At 39.2% G+C, this 25,018-nt stretch overlaps 1 protein-coding gene across 2 annotated transcripts in view; it reads right to left on the bottom strand.

The window, feature by feature from the left end:
* Positions 1-25,001, bottom strand: part of EFCAB13 (EF-hand calcium binding domain 13) — a 126,915-nt gene extending 101,914 nt beyond the window's left edge. The window contains exons 1-6 of one of the 2 annotated variants that reach the window (XM_010363530.2): positions 24,887-25,001; positions 24,440-24,509; positions 23,683-23,844; positions 21,368-21,482; positions 8,629-8,789; positions 2,126-2,237 (exon numbers count right to left, since the gene is read on the bottom strand). In XM_010363530.2, the coding sequence (XP_010361832.2) occupies positions 2,126-2,237; positions 8,629-8,789; positions 21,368-21,397 (303 nt within the window). In that variant the 5' untranslated portion in view covers positions 21,398-21,482; positions 23,683-23,844; positions 24,440-24,509; positions 24,887-25,001. Of the gene's footprint in view, positions 1-2,125; positions 2,238-8,628; positions 8,790-21,367; positions 21,483-23,682; positions 23,845-24,439; positions 24,510-24,886 lie in introns of those variants that run through there. The other variant, XM_030923055.1, reaches the window with a different exon arrangement.
* Between the last annotated feature and the right edge of the window lie 17 nt (positions 25,002-25,018).

The following is a 25,018-nucleotide window of genomic DNA, read 5'->3' as shown; positions in this document are numbered from 1 at the left end:
ATTGGTACTGAGATGCCATACAGAACCAGTATCTTCAAAAGACAATATTTTCAGCAAGAGTGGGGAAGGAAAAAACTTATCCCCTAATGAAAAAGTATGATTAAAACATGTCTCCATCCCAGCTCCAGGTTGGAAAAAAAGAAAGACTATTCGTCCTGATTAGTCATAATCATAACTCTACATACATGAGTTTGGAAGTCAAATCTACACCAAATATATGGGCCAGGGAAACAGAAACCAAAAACTTCATTTAAAATGACCTCTGATTTGTAACACTTCTGAAGTGCATGGCAAAGGCAAAAGCAAATTATCTTTTTAAAAATTCTCTTGAAGAAGGGCAAATTGAAAATTTCCACAGATTTAGATCAACTATATATGAAAGAATGTACAAAATATATATAACACCCAAAGAACAAGTTAACATGAGTGAGAATCAGACAAAACAACAAACACAACATTTAGATCCCCCAAAAATTTCATATAGTGAATTGATCAGATACCAATCTTGAAATAACTATAGAATATGAGCAAAAAACATGACACACGGCATATTTTAAGAACCATCAGGCCGGGCGCGGTGGCTCAAGCCTGTAATCCCAGCACTTTGGGAGGCCGAGACGGGCGGATCACGAGGTCCGGAGATCGAGACCATCCTGGCTAACACGGTGAAACCCCGTCTCTACTAAAAAATACAAAAAACTAGCCAGGCGACGTGGCGGGCACCTGTAGTCCCAGCTACTCGGGAGGCTGAGGCAGGAGAACGGCGTAAACCCGGGAGTCGGAGCTTGCAGTGAGCTGAGATCCGGCCACTGCACTCCAGCCTGGGCGACAGAGCAAGACTCCGTCTCAAAAAAAAAAAAAAAAAAGAACCATCAAATAAAATTTCTGGAGGTAAAAAATAGAATCACTGAAATTAAAATCCCAAAGGAAAGGTTAAACTGTAGATTAGATTCAGCTAGATAAAGAATAAGTGAACTAGAAAGAAGATGGGGAGAAATTACCAAGAACAAAATCGAGAGACAGAATAGATGAAAAATATGAAGCAATGTTAAAGAATATAGAAAACAGGATGACAAAATCTAATACACATCTAATAGAAGATACAAAGGGACAGTAAAGAGATTGAAAGAGGGGAAATATTCTAAAAGATAAATATATTAGAATTTTCCAGAATTGAAGAAAGGCATGCATTCTCAGATTTAAGAAGCACAGCAAATACTAAGACAGAGGGGAGAAAAGGAAATACACCTCCAAGTATATCATAGTGAGTGACAACACAAAAAGATATTCCATGTTCTAATATCTGAAACTGTGAATATCACCTTATTTGGAGAAAACGTCTTTGCAGACGTAATAAAGTTAAGATCTTGAAATGAAATATACAATGACAGGCGTGCTTGTAAGAGAAAGGAAGGAGATGAGATACAGACACAGGAAAAAAGGCCATGTGAAGACTCATGGGAAGATGGAGGCAGAGATTGGAGTTACGTTGCCACAAATCAAAGAACACCTAGGGTTGGCTGGGCGCAGTGGCTCACGCCTGTAATCCCAGCACTTTGGGAGGCCGAGGCGGGCAGATCACAAGGTCAGGAGATCGAAACCATCCTGGCGAACACGGTGAAACCCCGTCTCTACTAAAAATACAAAAAATTAGCCGGGGGTGGTGGCGGGCGCCTGTAATCCCAGCTTCTCCGGAGGCTGAGGCAGGAGAATGGCTTGAACCCGGGAGGCGGCGGAGCTTGCAGTGAGCAGATATCACGCCACTGTACTCCAGCCTGGGTGACAGAGTGAGACTCCGTCTCAAAAAAAAAAAGAACACCTAGTGTTCCTGTTAAAAAAGCAAAAATGTTAGGAGAGAGCACAGTAAAAAAGACAAAAAAAGTAAGTTTAATAGAAAAAAAGGCAAATTTTTCATAAGCTCCTGAAAGATTCCTTGTTCTATTTTTTTTTTTTTTTTTTAAGAAGAAGGAAAAGGAGAATGAAGAAGAGAAGAGGAGGAGCAAGAGTAGGTAGTAATATTTAAGACTGTGACATTTCAACACTTGGACTAAAAAATATAAGGGAATGTTTGAGGGCTAAGGAAAACACTTGAAGGTAAAAGAAAAATTTCCAAATCTTTATTTACCTCAGTTATTTTACTGTGCTGTTGTACTTGTAAACTCTTTCTCCCACCTTTTTTTTGTACTAAAAAATCAGAGGACTTTTCTTCTCCACAAAGAAATACTGACGTTTCAAATCTAAATGACACAGAAATTGGAATCACTCTTGAATTTCTTTTTGCTTTTTCTTATTCTTTTCAAATTTTAATTATGGAAATTTTCTAATATATACAAAAATATACAGAATCCCATCACCCAGTTTCAACAGTGGCCAATCCCATTCCATCTATATCCCATCCCTGTGCTCCCATCCCTTATTATTTTTGAAATAAATCACAGTATATTATTTCATCTGTAGAGATTTTAATAGAAATCTCTACAAGGTGTCTTTTTTTGTAGAGATTGGGCTGGGTGCGGTGGCGCACACCTGTAATCCCAGCACTCTGGGAGGCCAAGCTGGACAGATTGCTTGAGGTCAGAAGTTTAAGACCAGCCTAGCCAACATGATGAAACCCCATCTCTACTAAAAATACCAAAAAAAATTTGACATGGTGACACACGCCTATAGTCCCAGCTACTCAGGAGGCTGAGGCACAAGAATCGCTTGAACCTGGGAAGTGAACTGAGATTGAGTCACTGCACTCCAACCTGGGTGACACAGCACGACTCCATCTCAAAAACAAAACAAAACGAAAAAAAAAACACCATATGACAGCTAAAAATTAACAATTTCTTAATATCATCAAATATACAGGCAGCATTCACATTTCCAGTTGTCTTGTAAATTTCATAAAACTTCTTAACATTTTGCATCAGGACTCAATAAAATCCCAGCATCACAGTTGACTGAAATGTCTTTTTAACTTCTTTTCATCTATAAGTTCTCCTTCTATACCTTTTACTATCATTATAATTATTATTACTAGGTCATTTGTCCTGTAGATTTTCCACAGTCAGGATTTTGCTGATTGTATCACCATGGTTGTAGGATTCTAGACGCTTGAACATATTAACGCTCAATAGTCGAGAGAGATGCAAAACCACTCTCTAGGTGGTGATGTTATTCCATCAGGAAGCACATAATGTCCATTTGGCTATTTGTGGTATTAGCAGCTACTTATAAATAATAACTAGATGTAGTAAATCATGAGGGACTGGCTGGGCATGGTGGCTCACGCCTGTAATCCCAGCACTTTGGGAAGCCAAGGTGGGCAAATCACCTGAGGTCGGGAGTTCGAGACTAGCCTGGACAATATGGTGAAACCCTGTCTCTACAAAAAAATAATAATAATAATACAAAAATTAGCCAGGTGTGGTGGTGCATGGCTGTAGTTCTAGCTACTCAGGAGGCTGAGGCAGGAGAATTGCTTGAACCTGGGAGGCAGAGGTTGCGAGCCAAGATTGCACCACTGCACTCCAGCCTGGGTGATAGGGCAAGACTCTGTCTCAAAAATAAATAAATAAAAATAAAAATAAAAAATCATGAGAGACTGCAAAGTGATTATATTATAAATCCATCATTCCTTCAATCATTAGTTAGAATATTTCTTTTTTCTGTGTGTAGAGATGGGATCTTGCTAAGTTGCCCAGACTGGAGTGCAGTGACTATCCACAGGTGTGATTATAGTGCATACTACAGTTTCAAACTCCCAGGCTCAAGTGATTGTCCCACCTCAGCCTCCTGAGTACTGAACTATAGGCACATACCACCATGCCTGGCTACTAGAATACGTCTACAAATAGAAACTTTCTCTCATGTACTATTTGGTTGCCCAGTGGTACAGTTTCATACAGAATGGCAAGATACAGAGAGATTCAACTGATTTAAAAAAAGAAGAAGAAAGAAAGGCAAGATAATTGCTCTATTGTTTTCCTTTTTTTACCGCTTTTCATAACAAAGACTTGGCTCACTTGTAACCTCTAAAAATGACAAAATAATTTTATACCATTTTGAACACATAGACTTAAATGTATTTGATGCAGTTTAATTCCCTGAAATTATTATAATTATTGATGCTCCAATTTTCTCATCTTTTATAGGAAAAGGTGGGAGCCTCTTCAAGCAGGCTCTTGAGTCCTTCTGATGATTCCCTGGTGGCAGTCTTCTTTATTAACAGTTTCCTTATCTCCGGAAGACAAGATGTTCCAGGCTTACTGTACATTTCCTTTCACAGACATGCAATCAGCATTTCTCTAAAGAGCCTTTTAATAAGAAATGGTATTTCAAGACTAAAGTTTGGGCATTAGAAGCTGAACTTCTTTTTAATCAACATTCTTCTTTCTTATTGTTTCTCTTATTTCTCCTTTTTCCTCTTAATTGGACGGTCAAAAACCCTTTTTTTTTTTTTTTTTTTTTTTTTTTTTTTTTTTTGAGACAGAGTCTTGTTCTGTTGCCCAGGCTAAAAGCACAGTAGTGCGATCTCAAGACCTTTCATAACACAAACATTCCATAAACCAGGGTTCCCCAACCTCTGGGCTGTGAACCAAAACTGGTCCACACAGTAGGAGGTAAGTGGCTGGAGAGGAAGCATTACCACCTGAGCTCCACCTCCTGTCAGATTAGCGGCGGCATTAGGTTCTCATAGGGGCACAAACCCTATTGTGAACTGTGCATGCAAGAGATCTAGGTTGTGCCTCCTTATGAGAATCTAATGCCTGATGATCTTCTGAGGTAGAACAGTTTCATCCAGAAACCACCCCTGCCTCCTCCCCATCCCCTTGTCTGTGGAAAAAATATCTTCCATGAAACCGGTCCCTAGTGCCAAAAAGGCTGGAGACCACTGCCATAAACCATACAACAATAAGATAAAATGTAATTATGAATTACATTTGAATTAAATTTTAGAAGAGAAGACACATACTCTTACGTGTGCTTCAAGAAATCCAGGGTAGACTTAAATTTCAAGAACAACTCCTCAGGACAGAGACTAACTAGACTATATCTACGAGAGCTTCAGGTGAACTCAGCCCTAAGCAAAATTGTGACATAAAAAAAAAAAATTATAATTCATGCCACTCCCCTTTTTTAACAAGTACCTTGGCCTTTTTTTCCAATTTTATTTATTTATTTTAAGTTGATAGATAAAATTATATGTATTTATTGTGTTTCTTAAATTTGTTTTTTAATTGACAAATAAAATTATATGTATTTACGGCATATCCTGCTCTTTTTTTTCTGATTTATTTCTCCAAGAAAAAGTATCTAGCTTTTTTGACACACTATCCCTTTAAATCCAATCTCCCAAATTCATACCCTGTGAACCCCCATACTTTGCTCTTCACTTCCCTGAAGCTGCCATATGATTAGATCCCTCTGCAGTCCTCTAGTCTCAAAGCAAGGACTTTCAACTATTTTGTCTATGACCTACAGTCAAAAGTACATTTTCTATTGAGGTACAATATACATACACAGAGAGAAGAGGTGCAGTAGAAAGCAAGAGAGAGACAGGAGGAGGGAAAAGCACTCTAATGTTTTCAATTCTATTCTAACTTATTTATTGAAAAACAAAAACAAAAAAAACTAGTAGTAAACCAGCTGCAGTGGCTCTCACCTGTAATCCCAGCACTTTGGGAGGCCAAAGTGGGAGGACTGCTTCACGCCAGGAGTTCAAGACCAGCCTGGGCAATATAGTGAGACCCCACCTCTCCAAAAAATTTAAAAATTAGCCAGGCGTGGTGGTGCACGCCTGTAATCCTAGCTACTCAGGAGTCTGAGGCAGGAGAATCTCTTAAGCCCAGGAGGTCCAGGCTGCGATGAGCTACGATCATGCCACTGCACTCCAGTCAGGGTGACAGAGTAAACTCCTGCCTCAAAAAAGAAAAAAAAAAGAAAAAGAAAAACTAGTAGTGACCTCCTAAACTTCATTGAATTGCAACTTGCAGTTTACTGGTGCTTTATATACCCCATATATCCTTATTGAAGTTGAGCCTTCTTACTTCTAGTATAATCATGACTTCCACTCCATTACATGACTTTTGATCTTTCACCTTTTTTCAAAAAATGATAAAGAAAATAAAATTTTAATCTGATGAATGGAAGGCCTCTTTAAATTATCAGGCCCAAAGAGGCATTAAAATGAGACAGCAGTCACTGTCTCACATCCCCTTGAGCTAAGCAATTATTTCAAAGTTGCCTGCTATGTGGACTCTAGACTGTCACCAAGTAGCCACAAATTAACCTAACAATGCCATACACTGGATACCATAACTCATATGTTACAGTTCAGCACTGTATAGCCAATCACTAATCAATGTTATTTCTGTAAACCAGTGAGAATTCCTGAAAAACAACTTCTGTAATCAACCCATCTCCTGATTGTTACCTTTTTTCTTTAAAAACTTGAACCTCTCCTTTGTTCTCCAGAGTACCTCCCAAGTGTTTCCCAGGCTGCAGTCCTCAACCTGGACCCAAACAAACTCTCTACTTATATTAATTTTGCCTCAGTTTCCTTATTTAGGTAAACAAAAGTATAAGTGTATTTTTTAATTATGAGCTGTTTCACACATTTCATAGAATAAGGATGATTTGGTATACATAATGAATAAGTAAAAACATTTGTCCTGTACCCCGTTTTTATTTGTTTTTATTTTTATATATTTAGAGGGCACAAGTGCAGATTTCTTACATGCACATAGGCTTTGTGGTGAGTTTAGGCTTTCAGTGTACCCAGCACAAAATTCAACCCTCAACCCTCCTCCCTTTTGTAGTCCCAATGTCTATTTTCTACTCTGTATGTCCACGTGTACCCATTGTTTCACTCCCACTTACAAGGGAAAACATGCACTGTACCCCATTCTTTTGAGGCATGTGCTTGCCACAGTGCTAACCTATCTTGAACAATGCTAATGGAAGAAGATAAAGGGATGCTTCCACGACCTTCCTTTTCTTCCTAGGTAACAAGTTTTATCGTAGTCTTCTAGAAATAATTGCTTCATCTTTTGCCATCTACCAAACAGGAGTAGTGGTGAAAACATTAGATTAAATAAAAGTGAAATACAGATTTCTGGAAGGTAGAGGAGATTTTTATTTAGGTGCCTCTCCAATCATAATGTGTAGGTAATTTCCAGTTTCACCAACAGGTAAGATGAGCATTTAGTTAAAGATAAAGTGACATAAGCTCTGAATGTTTCCCAGAGGCTTTTGTATTTTTTTATTTTTCAGTCATTTTATAAATAATAATAAATACAGATTGAGTATTTCTCCTACATGCATATAAAATGCTAGAACTTCTATAACTAACAAAAGGCAACCAGGCAATGCAGCACACAAGAAAGAACTGCTAAAAGATTCAAATAGCTTGGCCAGGCGCAGTGGCTCAACGCCTGTAATCCTAGCACTTTGGGAGGCCGAGGTACGCGGATCACAAGGTCAGGAGATCGAGACCATCATGGCTAATACAGTGAAAACCCATCTCTACTAAAAATACAAAAAATTAGCCACGCATGGTAGCGGTCGCCTGTAATCCCAGCTACTCGGGAGGCTGAAGCAGGAGAATGGCTTGAACCCGGGAGGTGGAGCTTGCAGTGAGCCAAGATTGTGCCACTGCACTCCAGCCTGGGCAACAGAGTGAGATTCCATCTCAAAAAAAAAAAAAAAAAAAAGGCTGAGTGTGATGGCGTGCACCTGTAGTCCCAGCTATTCGGGAGGCTGAGGCAGAAGAATCACTTGAACCCAGGAGGTGAAGGTTGCAGTGAGCCATGGTTGCACCACTGCACTCCAGCCTGGGTGACAGAGTGAGACTCTAGCTAAAAAAAAAAAAGATTCAAATATCTTAATTTCATGGAAGGCACAAAGTCAAGCCAAGAGGAAAGAACCTTCTGTTTCCTTCTTAAATTCTCTTTAAGACAAACTTAACAGACATATGGATAACTGTTCTCCTCTAACTGGAATCCTATGATTCCAGTTAGCTTATAGCTTCCTTATAGGCTTCCACATGTGATACAATTTGACTCTGTGTCCCTACCCAAATCTCAGGTTGAATTGTAATCCCCAATGTTGGGGGAGAGACCTGGTAGGAAGTGGCTGGATCATGGGGGCAGATTTCCCACTTGCTGTTCTCATGATACTGAGTTCTCATGAGATCTGTTTGTTTAAAAGTATGTGGCACTTCCCCCTTCATTCTCTCTCCTGCTGGCCTTGTGAAGGTGTGCTTGCTCCCCCTTCCCCTTCCACCATGATTCTAAGTTTCCTGAGGCTTCCTCAGCCTTGCTTCCTGTAAAGTCTGCAGAACCATGAGCAATTAAACCTCTTTTCTTTATAAATTACCTAGTCTCAAGTAGTTCTTTAAAACAATGTGAGAACTGACTTAGACAACATGGAAGCCTGTAGACTTCCACATGGCTGCGAGAGAAGTCAAAAAAAATGTAAGAACAGCTATTTGGGAGTTAAAATTATGGTACTGAAAGAATGACCACAAATATGCATGATCCTATACACATGGTACATTATGAGAACACATAAGCTACGTTTTGGCACTCTTAACTTGCAAAAGAATAATTCAATAAAGTAAGTTCAGAGTTTTTAACTTACATTTTTTTATATTCTGGGCTCAAACTCCTAATTTCCGGTGAAATTTTCTTCTCTATTGTTTTAGAAAACTTGATGTATTTCTTGTGGTTAATAGTTCCTGATGGCAAGTCAGTTGCAAAAGAATTAGAGCCATCATCTAAGAAGTCAATATTTTCCTCTGCCTGTGGAATATAAGATCTACAATCAAGCATGTCATCTTTGCACATACATATTAAATGTGAAATTCTGGGTCAAATCATTCATTTTAGATCAATATTCTTTCTCAAATAGTGCTACCGAACAGAATTTTGATGAAAAAGGTTTTACTCACTAGTGTATTATTTTTCCAGATTCAGTACATACTCTAAGTAACTCCAATTTTCCATAGTGTACTATATAGCTATAAAATGAACATCATTTATTAATATATCTAACAGTCATTTAATCTAGCAATTTTTCTTTTTTTGAGACAGGGTCTCTTTTTGTTGCCTAGGGTGGAGTGCGGTAGTGCAATCATGGCTCACTGCAGCCTTGACCTCCCAGGCTCAAGCAATTCTCCCACCTCAGCCTCCTGAGAAGCTGAGACCACAGACATGCACCATCACGCCTGGCTAATTTTTTTGTTATTTGTAGAGATGAGGTCTCTCTACATTGCCAAGGCTGGTCTCAAACTTCTGAGCTCAAGCAGTCCTCCCACCTCAGCCTCCCAGTGTGCTAGGACTACAGGCATGAGCTACCTTTCCCGGCCTGGATCTAGCTCTTAAGGTATCAAGATACAAAAGATTATCATACTCTTTGCCAAGCAAGGTACAAAAGTTTATCATACTCTTTGCAAAGTAGTATTTTTATTATAAAAATTAACTCAATTTTAGATACAAACCAAAGCCATGATCCATGAAAGAAATAATCAATAAGTTAAACTTCATTTAAATTAAAAGCTTCTGCTCTGTGAAAGACACCATATCAAGACAATGAAAGGAGAAGTCACAGACTGGGAGAAAATGTTTTTAAAAGACATATCTGATAAATAACTGTTATCCAAAATATACAAAGAACTCTTAAAACATAATAAAAAAAACCTCAATTTTAAAATGAGCTAAAGACTTGAACAGATACCTCACTAAAGAAGATGTACAGAAATATGGTAAATAATGACATGAAAAGAAGCTCAACATTATAATCGGATTAGGGAACTGCAAATTAAAAGGAAACACCATTATAGACCTGTTAGAATGATGAAATTTTAACAAAAAAACCATAAAACTTTGATAAAAGAAACTGAAGAAGACACAAATAAATGAGAAAATAGCCCAAGTTCATGGATTCAAAAAATTAATATTGTTTAAACGTCCATACTATCCAATGCTATTTACAGATTCGATGCAATTTCTCTCAAAATTCCAATGTCATTTTTCACAGAAATCAAAAAATCCTAAAATTCATATGGAACCAGAAAACACCCCATATAGCCAAAGCAATCTTAAGCAAAAAGAACAAAGTTGGAGGCATCACACTTCCTAATTTCAAAACAGATTATAAAGCTATAGTAATCAAAACAGAATGTTACTGGCATAAAAACAGATACACCAACCAATAGGACAGGATAGAAAGCCTAGAAATTTTCCAAATATTTACATTCAGCTGATTTTCAACAAAGTTGCCAAGTACACACAATGGGGAAAGAACAGTCTCTTCAATAAATGGCATTGGGAAAACTGGATATCCCCTGAAGAAAAATGAAACTGGGACATCATCTCACACCATATACAAAAATAAACTTAAAATGCATTAAATATTTAAGCACAAGACCTAAAACTGTAAAGTTACAAGAAGATAGGGCAAAAGCTCTACCACATTGGTCTGGGGAATGATTTGTTGGGTAAGACTCTATAAGCACAGGCAACAAAAGCAAAAATGGAAAATGGGATTATATGAAACTAAAAAGCTTCTATACAGCAAGGGAAACAATCAACAGGGGAGAAACAACCCACAGAAGGGGAGAAAATATTTGCAAACCCTACATCTGCTAAGGGGTTAAGGGGTTTATACCCAAATTACATAGGGAACTCAACTCAAGCAAGAAAACAAACTATCCAATTAAAAAATGTGTGAAGGATCTGAACAGACATTCTCAAAAGAAGACATACAAATGGCCTACAGGTTTGTGAAAAAATGCTCAGTATCACTAATTATTAGGGAAATGCAAAATAAAACCACAATGAGATATCATCTCACACTATTCTGTTAGATATTCTGTTAGAATAGCTATTATCAAAAAGACAAAGGATAACAAGTGTTGGCAGGGATGTGGAGAAAAGGGAACATCTGCACACTGTTGGTATGAATGTTAGTACAGCCATTCTAGAAAACAGTATGGAGGTTCCTCAAAACCTAAAAACAGAATTACCATATGATCCAGCAATCCCATTTCTGGGTATATATCCAAAGGAATTGAAATTAATATGTTGAAGAGATATCTGCACTCCCATATTCATTTCAGCACTATTCACAATAACCAAGATATAAAATAACCTAAGTGTCCATCAACAGATGGATACATGAAGAAAATGTGGTGAATATACACAAATGAATACTATACAGCTTTTAAAAAGAAGGAAACTCTATCATTCACCATAACATGAATAGAACTGGAAGACATTATGCTAAGTAAAATAACAGGCACAGAAAGACAAACACTATATGATCTCACTTACATGTGAAATCTAAAAATGTTGTTCTCATAGAAACAGGGAGTAGAAAGATGGTTATCAGAGGTTGTGGGGTGGAGAAGTTTGGAGGAGGAAGAGGGATGGGGAATGGGAAGACATTGATCAAAGGGTACAGAGCTTCAGTTAGACTGAAGGAACAACTTTTAGTGATCTAATGCATTGTATGGTGAACATGGTTAATAAATAATATATACTTCAAAATCACTAAAATATTGTTCATGTTCTTATCACAAAAAAATAAGTTGGTAATGAATATGTTAATAGCTAGATTAAATATTTCTATAATGTATACATAGATCAAAATACTACATTATGCCCCATAAATACACACAATTATTATTTGTCAATTTAAAATAATAATAAAAAACTCAATTAAGGAAAAAGAATGGCAATAATCCAAAACACTGACAACAACAAATGCTGGCAAGGATGTGAAGCAAGAACTCTCATCATTGCTGATGGGAATGCAAAATGGTACAACCACTTTGGAATACAGTTTGGCAGTTTCTTACAAAACTAAACATACTTTTACCATACAATTCAACTATTGCACTTGTTGGTATTTACTCAAACAAGCTGAAACTTTATTTCCACATAAAAACCTACAATTGGATGTTTATAGCAGCTGTACACATAATCACCAAAACTTGAAAGCAATCAAGATGTACTTCAGTAATTAATAAGTAAACTGTGTTAAATGTAGAGAATGGGATATTATTTAGTGCTAAAAAGAAACAAGCTATCAGGTCTTGAAAATACATTTTAAAACTTTAAATGCACATTAAGTGAAAAAAGCCCAACCTGAATGGTTCCATATTGTATAACTCCAACTATACAACATTCTGGAAAAGGCAAAACTATGGAGATGGTAAAAAACCAGTGTTTGCCAGGAGATGGGGGAAGGAGAAGTAAATAGCTAGAGCACAGAGGATTTTAGGGCAAAAATAATAATCAACACAGTAACCAGACAACCAACAGAATGGGAGAAAATATTTGCACACTATACATCCAACAAAGGACTAATATATAGAATTTACAAGGAATTCAAACAAATCAGCAGAAAAAACACAAGTACTCCCATTAAAAAGTGGGAAAATAACATGAACAGATATTTCTCAAAAGAAGATATACAGTCAACAAATATGTGAAAAATGCTCAACATCACCAATCACCAGAGAAATGCAAATTAAAACCACAATGAGATATCACCTTACCCCAGCCAGAATGGCCATTATTACAAAGTCAAAAAACAATAGATGTTGGTGCAGATGGAATGAAAAGGGAAAATGTATACGCTGCTAGTGGGAATGTAAATTAGTATAATTTCCACAGAAAAGCAGTATGGAGATTTCTCAAATAAATAAAGGTAGATCTATCATTCAATCCAGCAATCCCACTACTGGGCATCTACCCAAAGGGAAAAAAAAGTCATTGTATCAGAAAAAGACAAAAACAAAAAACACCTAACTTATATGTTTATCTCAGCACAATTCACAATACCAAAGGTATGGAACCAACCTAAGTGTCCATCAACTGATGAGAGGTTAAAGAAAATGTGGTATAGATACTATGGAATACTACTCATCCATAAAAAAGAACAAAATAATGCCTTTTGCAGCAACTTGGATGAAACTGGAGGCCATTATCCTAAGTGAAGTAACTCAGGAACAAAAAAACAAATACCGCATATTCTCATTTATAAATGGGAGCTAAGCGATGGATCCAAAAAGGCATATAGAGTGATAGAGATTCAGAAGTAGAGAGGGGGCAGGGAAGTGAAGGATGAAAAACTACCTGTTGGGTACAATGTATACTATTCAGGTAACAGGTACACTAAAAGCCCAGACTTCACCACTGTATAATTCAGCCATGTAACCAAAACCCACTTGTACCCCTGAAGCTATTGAAATAAAAAATATTAAATAAATAAATATCTTTCTCTACAAAAAATAACAAAAAACAAAGCCTATATTAAAAAAAAAAAAGAAGCTATATTGCTTCTAAATAGACACCTCTTCCCACCCCCACAAAAAAAAAAAGGAAATAAGAGTTTAGTGACAATAAACATGTTTAGAAAAAGAGGAATGCAGTTGGAAATATTCTCTCCTGAAGTTTGGCTGTTTGTTTAAGACACGTGGCAGCATCCAGTCCATCAAAGGTGTATTAGTCCTGAGCCTCTGAACCCAAAGTTGACCCTGAAGATCACACAGACAATTTATAAAGATTACCAAGGAAGTTTAGAGAGAATCTCTATTTCCACAGGATGGAAATTAGCAGAACTATTTCAGTGACTTTTAGACTCTGCATCATTTATCTTATAACAAAGGCATACCTTTAGATTGTTTCAAAAAGGCAATTCAATTTGCTGCCTTGATGAGATGTGTATTACAAATGATGAACAGATTCCTAAAGAGATTGAAAAAAATGACCCAAAATAGAAAGCAGAGGGGGAAAAGGGGCAGGAAATCTAAAAAGACAGAAAAACCTGTTACCAAAGGCCAAGTGAATGAAAACAAAGAGTGAGTAGAAGCTTTTGACACAGAAGAAGAAAAGAATCTCGGAAACACTGTAGTAAAAGGTAAGCCATCTGGGAAGTATAAATTATACAGTCTAAGGAAAACAAACTGGTATGATACTTTAATATTAATTTGTAGGAATTCATCTTCAAAATCATTTTATAAAGGCAAAATCAACAAAGTAGTAGGTATAAAAAGGTAAACTTTAAATGTATATACGTGTATATATATGATATAAAGTACATATCTCAGCACTTTTCAAGAGTCTCTGAGATTATTTTTCAGACTATATTATAGGTACATGTTTTACACAGTAGTGTCAGATCTTCTAAAAGGATAAATTTAAAAGATTAGGACTCTCGGGAGCAAGATGGCCGAATAGGAACAGCTCCAGTCTCCAGCTCCCAGCGCGAGCGACACAGAAGACAGGTGATTTCTGCATTTTCAACTGAGGTACTGGGTTTATCTCACTAGGGAGTGCCAGACAATCGGTGCTGGTCAGCTGTTGCAGCCCGACCAGCAAGAGCTGAAGCAGGGCGAGGCATCGCCTCACCTGGGAAGCGCAAGGGGGAAGGGAATCCCTTTTCCTAGCCAGGGGAACTGAGACACACAACACCTGGAAAATCGGGTAACTCCCACCCCAATACTGCACTTTAAGCACACCGGCACACCAGGAGATTATATCCCACACCTGGCCAGGAAGGTCCCACGCCCACGGAGCCTTCCTCATTGCTAGCACAGCAGTCTGTGATCTAACTGCAAGGCAGCAGCGAGGCTGGGGGAGGGGCGCCCGCCATTACTGAGGCTTAAGTAGGTAAACAAAGCCCTGGGAAGATCCAACTGGGTGGAGCTCACAGCAGCTCAAGGAGGCCTGCCAGTCTCTGCAGACTGCACCTCTGGGGACAGGGCACAGCTAAACAACAACAACAACAAAAGCAGCAGAAACCTCTGCAGATGCAAACGACTCTGTCTGACAGCTTTGAAGAGAGCAGTGGATCTCCCAAGATGGAGGTTGAGATCTGAGAACGGACAGACTGCCTGCTCAAGTGGGTCACTGACCCCTGAGAAGCCTAACTGGGAGACGTCCTCCACTAGGGGAGACCGACACCCCACACCTCACACGGTGGAGTACACCCCTGAGAGGAAGCTTCCAAAGCAAGAATCAGACAGGTATACTCGCTGTTCAGCAGTATTCTATCTTCTGCAGCCTCTGCTGCTGACACCCAGGCAAACAGGGTCTGGAGTGGACCTCAGGCAATCTCCAACAGACCTACAGCTGAGGGTCCTGACTGTTAGAAGGAAAACTAACAAACAGGAAGGACACCCACACCAAAACCCCATCAGTACGTCACCATCAATGACCAGAGGCAGATAAAACCACAAAGATGGGGAAAAAGCAGGGCAGAAAAGCTGGAAATTCAAAGAATAAGAGCACATCTCCCCCTCCAAAGGAACACAGCTCATCGCCAGCAACGGATCAAAGCTGGACGGAGAATGACTTTGACAAGATGAGAGAAGAAGGCTTCAGTCCATCAAATTTCTCAGAGCTAAAGGAGGATTTACGTACCCAGTGCAAAGAAACTAAAAATCTTGAAAAAAGAGTGGAAGAATTGATAACCAGAATAATTAATGCAGAGAAGGTCATAAACGAAATGACAGAGATGAAAACCATGACACGAGAAATACGTGACAAATGCACAAGCTTCAGTAACTGACTCGATCAACTGGAAGAAAGAGTATCAGCGATTGAGGATCAAATGAATGAAATGAAGCAAGAAGAGAAACCTAAAGAAAAAAGAAGAAAAAGAAATGAACAAAGCCTGCAAGAAGTATGGGATTATGTAAAAAGACCAAATCTACGTCTGATTGGGGTGCCTGAAAGTGAGAGAGAAAATGGAACCAAGTTGGAAAACACTCTTCAGGATATCATCCAGGAGAACTTCCCCAACCTAGTAGGGCAGGCCAACATTCAAATTCAGGAAATACAGAGAACACCACAAAGATACTCCTCGAGAAGAGCAACTCCAAGACACATAATTGCCAGATTCACCAAAGTTGAAATGAAGGAAAAAATCTTAAGGGCAGCCAGAGAGAAAGGTCGGGTTACCCACAAAGGGAAGCCCATCAGACTAACAGCAGATCTCTCGGCAGAAACTCTATAAGCCAGAAGAGAGTGGGGGCCAATATTCAACATTCTTAAAGAAAAGAATTTTAAACCCAGAATTTCATATCCAGCCAAACTAAGTTTCACAAGTGAAGGAGAAATAAAATCCTTTACAGATAAGCAAATGCTTAGAGATTTTGTCACCACCAGGCCGGCCTTACAAGAGACCCTGAAGGAAGCACTAAACATGGAAAGGAACAACTGGTACCAGCCATTGCAAAAACATGCCAAATTGTAAAGACCATCGAGGCTAGGAAGAAACTGCATCAACTAACGAGCAAAATAACCAGTTAATATCATAATGGCAGGATCAAGTTCACACATAACAATATTAACCTTAAATGTAAATGGACTAAATGCTAAAATTAAAAGACACAGACTGGCAAATTGGATAACGAGTCAAGACCCATCAGTCTGCTGTATTCAGGAGACCCATCTCACATGCAGAGACATACATAGGCTCAAAATAAAGGGACGGAGGAAGATCTACCAAGCAAATGGAGAACAAAAAAAAAGCAGGGGTTGCAATACTAGTCTCTGATAAAACAGACTTTAAACCATCAAAGATCAAAAGGACAAAGAAGGCCATTACATAACGGTAAAGGGATCAATTCAACAGGAAGAGCTAACTATCCTAAATATATATGCACCCAATATAGGAGCACCCAGATTCATAAAGCAAGTCCTTAGAGACTTACAAAGGGGCTTAGACTCCCATACAATAATAATGGGAGACTTCAACACCCCACTGTCAACATTAGACAGATCAACAAGACAGAAAGTTAACAAGGATATACAGGAATTGAACTCATCTCTGCAGCAAGCAGACCTAATAGACATCTACAGAACTCTCCACCCCAAATCAAAAGAATATACATTTTTCTCAGCACCACATCACACTTATTCCAAAATTGACCACATAATTGGAAGTAAAGCTTTCCTCAGCAAATGTACAAAAACAGAAATTATAACAAACTGTCTCTCAGACCACAGTGCAATCAAACTAGAACTCAGGACTAAGAAACTCAATCAAAACCGCTCAACTACATGGAAACTGAGTAACCTGCCCCTGAATGACTACTGGGTACATAACGAAATGAAGGCAGAAATAAAGATGTTCTTTGAAACCAATGAGAACACAGATACAACATACCAGAATCTCTGGGACACATTTAAAGCAGTGTGTAGAGGGAAATTTATAGCACTAAATGCCCACAAGAGAAAGCAGGAAAGATCTAAAATTGACACTCTAACATCACAGTTAAAAGAACTAGAGAAGCAAGAGCAAACACATTCAAAAGCTAGCAGAAGGCAAGAAATAACTAAGATCAGAGCAGAACTGAAGGAGATAGAGACACAAAAAACCCTCCAAAAAATCAATGAATCCAGGAGTTGGTTTTCTGAAAAGATTAACAAAATTGATAGACTGCTAGCAAGACTAATAAAGAAGAAAAGAGAGAAGAATCAAATAGACACAATAAAAAATGATAAAGGGGATATCACCATCGACCCCATAGAAATACAAACTACCATCAGAGAATACTATAAACACCTCTACGCAAATAAACTAGAAAATCTAGAAGAAATGGATAATTTCCTGGACACTTACACTCTCCCAAGACTAAACCAGGAAGAAGCTGAATCCCTGAATAGACCAATAGCAGGCTCTGAAATTGAGGCAATAATTAATAGCCTACCAACCAAAAAAAGTCCAGGAACAGATGGATTCACAGCTGAATTCTACCAAAGGTACAAGGAGGAGCTGGTACCATTCCTTCTGAAACTATTCCAATCAATAGAAAAAGAGGGAATCCTCCCTAACTCATTTTATGAGGCCAACATCATCCTGATACCAAAGCCTGGCAGAGACACAACAAAAAAAGAGAATTTTAGACCAATATCCCTGATGAACATCGATGCAAAAATCATCAATAAAATACTGGCAAACCGGATCCAGCAGCACATCAAAAAGCTTATCCACCATGATCAAGTGGGCTTCATCCCTGGGATGCAAGGCTGGTTCAACATATGCAAATCAATAAACGTAATCCAGCATATAAACAGAACCAAAGACAAAAACCACATGATTATCTCAATAGATGCAGAAAAGGCCTTTGACAAAATTCAACAGCCCTTCATGCTAAAAACGCTCAATAAATTCGGTATTGATGGAACGTATCTCAAAATAATAAGAGCTATTTATGACAAACCCACAGCCAATATACTGAATGGGCAAAAACTGGAAAAATTCCCTTTGAAAACCGGCACAAGACAGGGATGCCCTCTCTCACCACTCCTATTCAACATAGTGTTGGAAGTTCTGGCTAGGGCAATCACGCAAGAGAAAGAAATCAAGGGTATTCAATTAGGAAAAGAAGAAGTCAAATTGTCCCTGTTTGCAGATGACATGATTGTAATATTTAGAAAACCCCATTGTCTCAGCCCAAAATTTCCTTAAGCTGATAAGAAACTTCAGCAAAGTCTCAGGATACAAAATTAATGTGCAAAAATCACAAGCATTCCTATACACCAGTAACAGACAGAGAGCCAAATCAGGAATGAACTTCCATTCACAATTGCTTTAAAGAGAATAAAATACCTAGGAATCCAACTTACAAGGGATGTCAAGGACCTCTTCAAGGAGAACTACAAACCACTGCTCCGTGAAATAAAAGAGGACAGAAACAAATGGAAGAACATACCATGCTCATGGATAGGAAGAATATCGTGAAAATGGCCATATTGCCCAAGGTCATTTATAGATTCAATGCCATCCCCATCAAGCTACCAATGAGTTTCTTCACAGAATTGGAAAAAACTGATTTAAAGTTCATATGGAACCAAAAAAGAGCCCGCATTGCCAAGACAATCTTAAGTCAAAAGAACAAAGCTGGAGGCATCATGCTACCTGACTTCAAACTATCCTACAAGGCTACAGTAACCAAAACAGCATGGTACTGGTACCAAAACAGAGATATAGACCAATGGAACAGAACAGAGTCCTCAGAAATAATACCACACATCTACAGCCATCTGATCTTTGATAAACCTAAGAAAAACAAGAAATGGGGAAAGAATTCCATATTTAATAAATGGTGCTGGGAAAATTGGCTAGCCATAAGTAGAAAGCTGAAACTGTATCCTTTCCTTACTCCTTATATGAAAATTAATTCAAGATGGATTAGAGACTTAAATGTTAGACCTAATACCATAAAAACCCTAGAAGAAAACCTAGGGAATACCATTCAGGACATAGACATGGGCAAGGACTTCATGTCTAAAACACCAAAAGCAAACAGCAACAAAAGCCAAAATTGACAAATGGGATCTAATTAAACTAAAGAGCTTCTGCACAGCAAAAGAAACTACCATCAGAGTGAACAGGCAACCTACAGAATGGGAGAAAATTTTTGCAATCTACTCATCTGACAAAGGGCTAATATCCAGAACCTATAAAGAACTCAAACAAATTTACAAGAAAAAAACAAACAACCCCATCAAAAAGTGGGCAAAGGATATGAATAGACATTTCTCAAAAGAAGACATTCATACAGCCAACAGACACATGAAAAAATGCTCAGCATCATTGGCCATCAGAAAGATGCAAATCAAAACCACAATGAGATACCATCTCACACCAGTTAGAATGGCAATCATTAAAAAGTCAGGAAACAACAGGTGCTGGAGAGGATGTGGAGAAATAGGGACACTTTTACACTGTTGGTGGGATTGTAAACTAGTTCAACCATTATGGAAAACAGTATGGCGATTCCTCAAGGAGCTAGAACTAGAAGTACCATACAACCCAGCCATCCCATTACTGGATATATACCCAAAGGATTACAAATCATGCTGCTATAAAGACACATGCACATGTATGTTTATTGTGGCACTATTCACAATAGCAAAGACTTGGAATCAACCCCAATGTCCATCGGTGACAGACTGGATTAAGAAAATGTGGCACATATACACCATGGAATACTATGCAGCCATAAAAAAGGATGAGTTTGACTCCTTTGTAGGGACATGGATGCAGCTGGAAACCATCATTCTCAGCAAACTATCGCAAGAACAGAAAACCAAACACCGCATGTTCTCACTCATAGGTGGGAACTGAACAATGAGATCACTTGGACTCGGGAAGGGGAACATCACACACCGGGGCCTATCATGGGGAGGGGGGAGGGGGGAGGGATTGCACTGGGAGTTATACCTGATGTAAATGACGAGTTGATGGGTGCTGACAAGTTGATGGGTGCAGCACACCAACATGGCACAAGTATACATATGTAACAAACCTGCATGTTATGTACATGTACCCTAGAACTTAAAGTATAATAAATAAATAAATAAAATAAATAAATAAAAAAAGATTAGGACTCTCAATTGACAATGCTGAATTTCACTTGAGCCCTAAACTCCCAGAAAACAGTGAGGGTTAAAGGAATCCCCCCACCCTTTTGTGTTCTGGAAAATGGCTTACTGCAAACCACCCCTCCTCATATGACTTAGGTAAGACTCTGGAATGCCCCCCTTGTTTACTTATGACAATGCCAGACACACCCCCTCAAAATTCCCTTTCTTTGCGTCATAAATTATTAGCTGAATTGTTTTATCCCCACTGATAATCAGAACAAAATAGACTGACTTCATGATAAAATACTCTCCAATCTACTTATCTAATCATTCTACTGTTTCATCCCGTTTCCCCACACCTGGTCCTTTCCAGCCTCTCTCTATAAAAGAAAACTCCTGCCCAACCCTTGAGACACCCGCAGATCTTACAGTCACAGCATTCTTCCCATTGCAATAGTCCTCCTCCTCTTCCAATTTCAATAGTCCCTTTCTTCCCTTGCAATAATTATTTTGAATAAAGTCTCTGCTTACTAAGTCCAGATTTGTTTTTATTTGAAAAAATTTGTCTTATTTGACAGAAAAAAAAAAAAAGGCGGAGGCATCTAAAAAGACAGAAGGGCATAAAAATCTGAAGCACAGATAAGAGGGCTAAAGAAATTTGATGTCCTCTACATTATTTTTTGGTTATACTCTCACATCATTAATTACATTATCTACAACCTCTCATGTAAGTTTATAACCCTTTTGATCTCCACAAAAATTATCCACCAAAATACTCTCATTGTACACCACAGAAGATCTCTTAGTATTATATGGGTTGTTGGGATGGGAGTTCAATATATGTTCACTAAAAAGACTCAAAAGTCATCTCAGTTATTCGGCCAGTTCCTTATAACTTTTACTCTATGAATTTGCTTACTGATTATGAATATGAGGTAATATAAACTAATTTTAAAAAGAAGAAATCTTTAGAAACTGTTTTAAATAAATACCTGGCAGAATAAATGTATGTTAGTTTCCATCTTTCTGTTTAGAGGTAAATTCTGTCCTTAAGGACTCCAGGCTTTGATGAACAAGTATGAATGAGCAATAGTACAAAAGGATTTCCTGCCAAAAAAAAAGAGAAAGAAAAAATCATATGCTTGTTTAGGACACTTACGCAATTATATTTATCTACCTGAAGTTATCTCTTCAATGTAACACTGACTTGGGGTATGATACACAGTATTTCACCAACACAGATATGTGGGCAAACACTAGAAAAAGCAGTTAGTAGACTATAAATCACAGATCATCCAGTTCCTTAATTTTATCTTTTGTGGTATGAGGAGAAATCCAGTTTCAAATGGCATACAAAGCAGAGAAATCCAAGTAAGTCTGTTTATTTAAATAAACCCTGAGAAGCAGAACTGCTAAGACAGTAGTAATCACCCATGTTACTGCATGCTTACTCTGTGCTAAATATGATAAAGACTTGAAGAGATCAAGTTTCCCAAGATCACACAGCCAGCAAATAGTGGAGATAGAATTTGAATTCAGACAATTTAACTCCAAGCCTGTGGTCTTCAGTCCCATGGAACATTGCCTCTCAAAACAATGCTACTGCAAACACAAGATGTTGTAGGCCCGGTGCGGTGGCTCACGTCTGTAATCCCAGCACTTTGGGAGGCTGAGGCGGGCAGATCACGAGGTCAAGAGATTGAGACCATCCTGGCCAACATGGTGAAACTCTGTCTCTATTAAAAATACAAATCAATTAGTTGGGCATGGTGACATGCGCCTGTAATCCCAGCTACTCAGGAGGCTGAGGCAGGAGAATCGCTTGAATCCGGCAGCTGGAGATTGCAGTGAGCCAAGATCACACCCCTGCACTCCAGCCTGGGATATACAGCCAGACCGTCTCAAAAAAAAAAAAAAAAAAAAAGCCAGGCATGGTGACTCACACCTGTAATCCCAGCACTTTGGGAGGCCAAGGCAGATGGATCACGAGGTCAGGAGTTCAAGACCAGCCTGGCCAAGATGATGAAACCCCATCTCCACTAAAAATACAAAAATTAGCGGAGTGTGGTGGCACGCGCCTATAATCCCAGCTACTCAGGAGGCTGAGGCACAGAACTGCTTAAAGCCGGGAGGCAGAGATTGCAGTGGGCCAAGATCACACCACTGCACTCCAACCTGGGTGCAAGACTGTATCAAAAACAAAAAGAAAGAAAAGATGGTGTGGCCTCACTTCAAACCAAAGACTATCACATTATGCCAAAGTGATAACCAACACTTAGAAATTCCTCAAATTTTCACATTTTCAACTTACATCTGAGTTACACTGGATGAGCTAATTTATCACAGTGCCAGCCATATTACATTATATTACATTGCTAGTTATAATCATCTTTTTCTTGTAAAGTTTAGCTGCAAGTGTTAATATTCTAACGAAGACAGAGTACTTAAAATCATTTTTATTTATTTCTGACATATGTTAATAGTCGTTATTTTTCAATGTGATATGTCCAACATTCCTGGAATTCAAAATATGTTAAAATAAAATAGAAGCACATTGAAACTACCCATCTCAGAAAATATCTGAAAAACATGCAGGTCTCCACAGTTACCCATCCTATGTAATCTCTTCTAGATCTTCTCCAACCAGTTGAATCTTTACCTCTAAACTACTGTGCATAGCACTTAATGTCTTCACTATTCTTGTCTTCACTATTTAACTGACATTAATCATTTGCCTTGTATTTGTATTTAATTTTCATATGTATAGCTCCTATACCAACTAGCCAAATTTACAAAGAACTGGGACTGGTAACTTATCATTCTTAAAATTATTTCTCATAGTATCAAATACAATGGTATATACACAATGAAGGAAAGAGTAAAGGAAAGGAGGGAAGGGATGGAGGGAGAGGAAAAGAGAGAGAGAGAGGGATGAATGAACAAATTCCCTTCCTACTAAGCTACTCATCAAGAGTTCTTGTTTTTTGTTTTTTGTTTTTGTTTTTGTTTTTGTTTTGAGACGGAGTCTCGCTCTGTGGCCCAGGCTGGAGTGCAGTGGCTTGATCTCGGCTCACCTGCAAGCTCCACCTCCTGGGTACACGCCATCCTCCTGCCTCTCAGCCTCCCGAGTAGCTGGGACTACAGGCGCCCGCCACCACACCCGGCTAATTTTTTTATATTTTTAGTAGAGACGGGGTTTCACCGTGTTAGCAGGGATGGTCTCGATCTCTTGACCTCGTGATCCGCCCGTCTCGGTCTTCCAAAGTGCTGGGATTACAGGCGTGAGCCACCGCGCCCGGCCGCTCACCAAGAGTTCTTAAATCATCAGAGTGCTTAATTAAGCCGAGTTGACACGTCCTGAATAAATCTTGAAAGGAACAATTGTTCTGTAATTTATTGACCAGATTATCAAAAAGTTGGCAGGTCTTAATTTGCTGGATGAATCAGGTACCTCATAAGCCTCTCCAAACTTAAAAGAAAAAATTAACTTAGAAAGTCTATTCCTGTAACTCTGACAATATAATTGTTTCTCAGCTGTTTCAATCGTATCTTCTGTGAATTTGCAGGAACAAATCAAGAGAAATGGAGGAAGTCGTATCCCTCTTCTCCAGTCATCTATCCATTCACCTTTCTATCCATGAATTCAACGTATATGTCTGCATGCTTAGTATGAACTAGGTTCTCTCCCAGGCTCTAGGAATACAGCAATGAACAACAACAACAGCAAATATATATATAGAGAGAGAGAGTGATGCTATTAAGAGAAATAAGGTAGTAACTGAGGGGAAAATGGGGCTGTGACGGTTTAAGATGAGAAAAACAACGACGGCTTCACTGAAGTGTGACTCTATATGACATCCCTTCACAAAATACTTTCCTCTTCCCTCTCATGCCACATTTGCCTCACAAGCCGCCCCACGCGCTCGCTTTTCCCTCGCTAGAGGGACTGAAAACGTCATTAACACCAACTGCATACACAACTCCATTGCAGCTACTGCCATTCACGAACGTTCAAACACTCGTCACCCTGTTTTCATATTTGTATAACAAATGTTGAGTGGAACCTCCACCTCTTCCAAGAACCCACGCTGAGGTGGCTTCCCATAGACCCTGCCCTTATGAAGCCAACGACTTCTACGGGAAGAAAGAGGAGCTGTAAGCTAGTGCGCGAACGACCCGCAAGATGGAAATGGGTGCCCTAATAGAGGTCTGCCTCACGCTGAAGGAGCAGGGAAGTGACCCAACCCCCGGGACCGCCAACCTTCTACAACGACCACCATTTCTGAGGAACCACCTGATCAGTCCCAGTCACCCTTCACTCTGCCCCTTTGTCCCCCTCGGTCCCCTCACTGTTCCTTTCTGGAACCCTCCTTCACCCAGCCCCATCACTGTTCTCCTTCCTCCCTCGCACCCTACTGCATTCTCCACTCTCCACCTCGAAGGCTCCCCTCCCAACTCCTCAGCGGGTCTCGCCTCCCCTTCCCACCTCTGTCCCCCGAGGGTCCCACTACCGGCCCGAGCTGCCCTCCCTCCCTCGTGGCTCCAGGCCCCCGCGCTCTCTGCGGTCGGCCCCTGGGGCCCCTCGGGAGGCGCGGCTCTAGCTCTTCAGCCTTCTCAGGCTCCCGCAGGGCGCGGCCCCGCCC

This window comes from Rhinopithecus roxellana, chromosome 19, assembly GCF_007565055.1.
Source record: "Rhinopithecus roxellana isolate Shanxi Qingling chromosome 19, ASM756505v1, whole genome shotgun sequence".
NCBI lineage: Eukaryota > Metazoa > Chordata > Mammalia > Primates > Cercopithecidae > Rhinopithecus > Rhinopithecus roxellana.
Note: the sequence above shows the minus strand (reverse complement) of the source record. Positions and strands in the feature narration are given on the sequence as shown.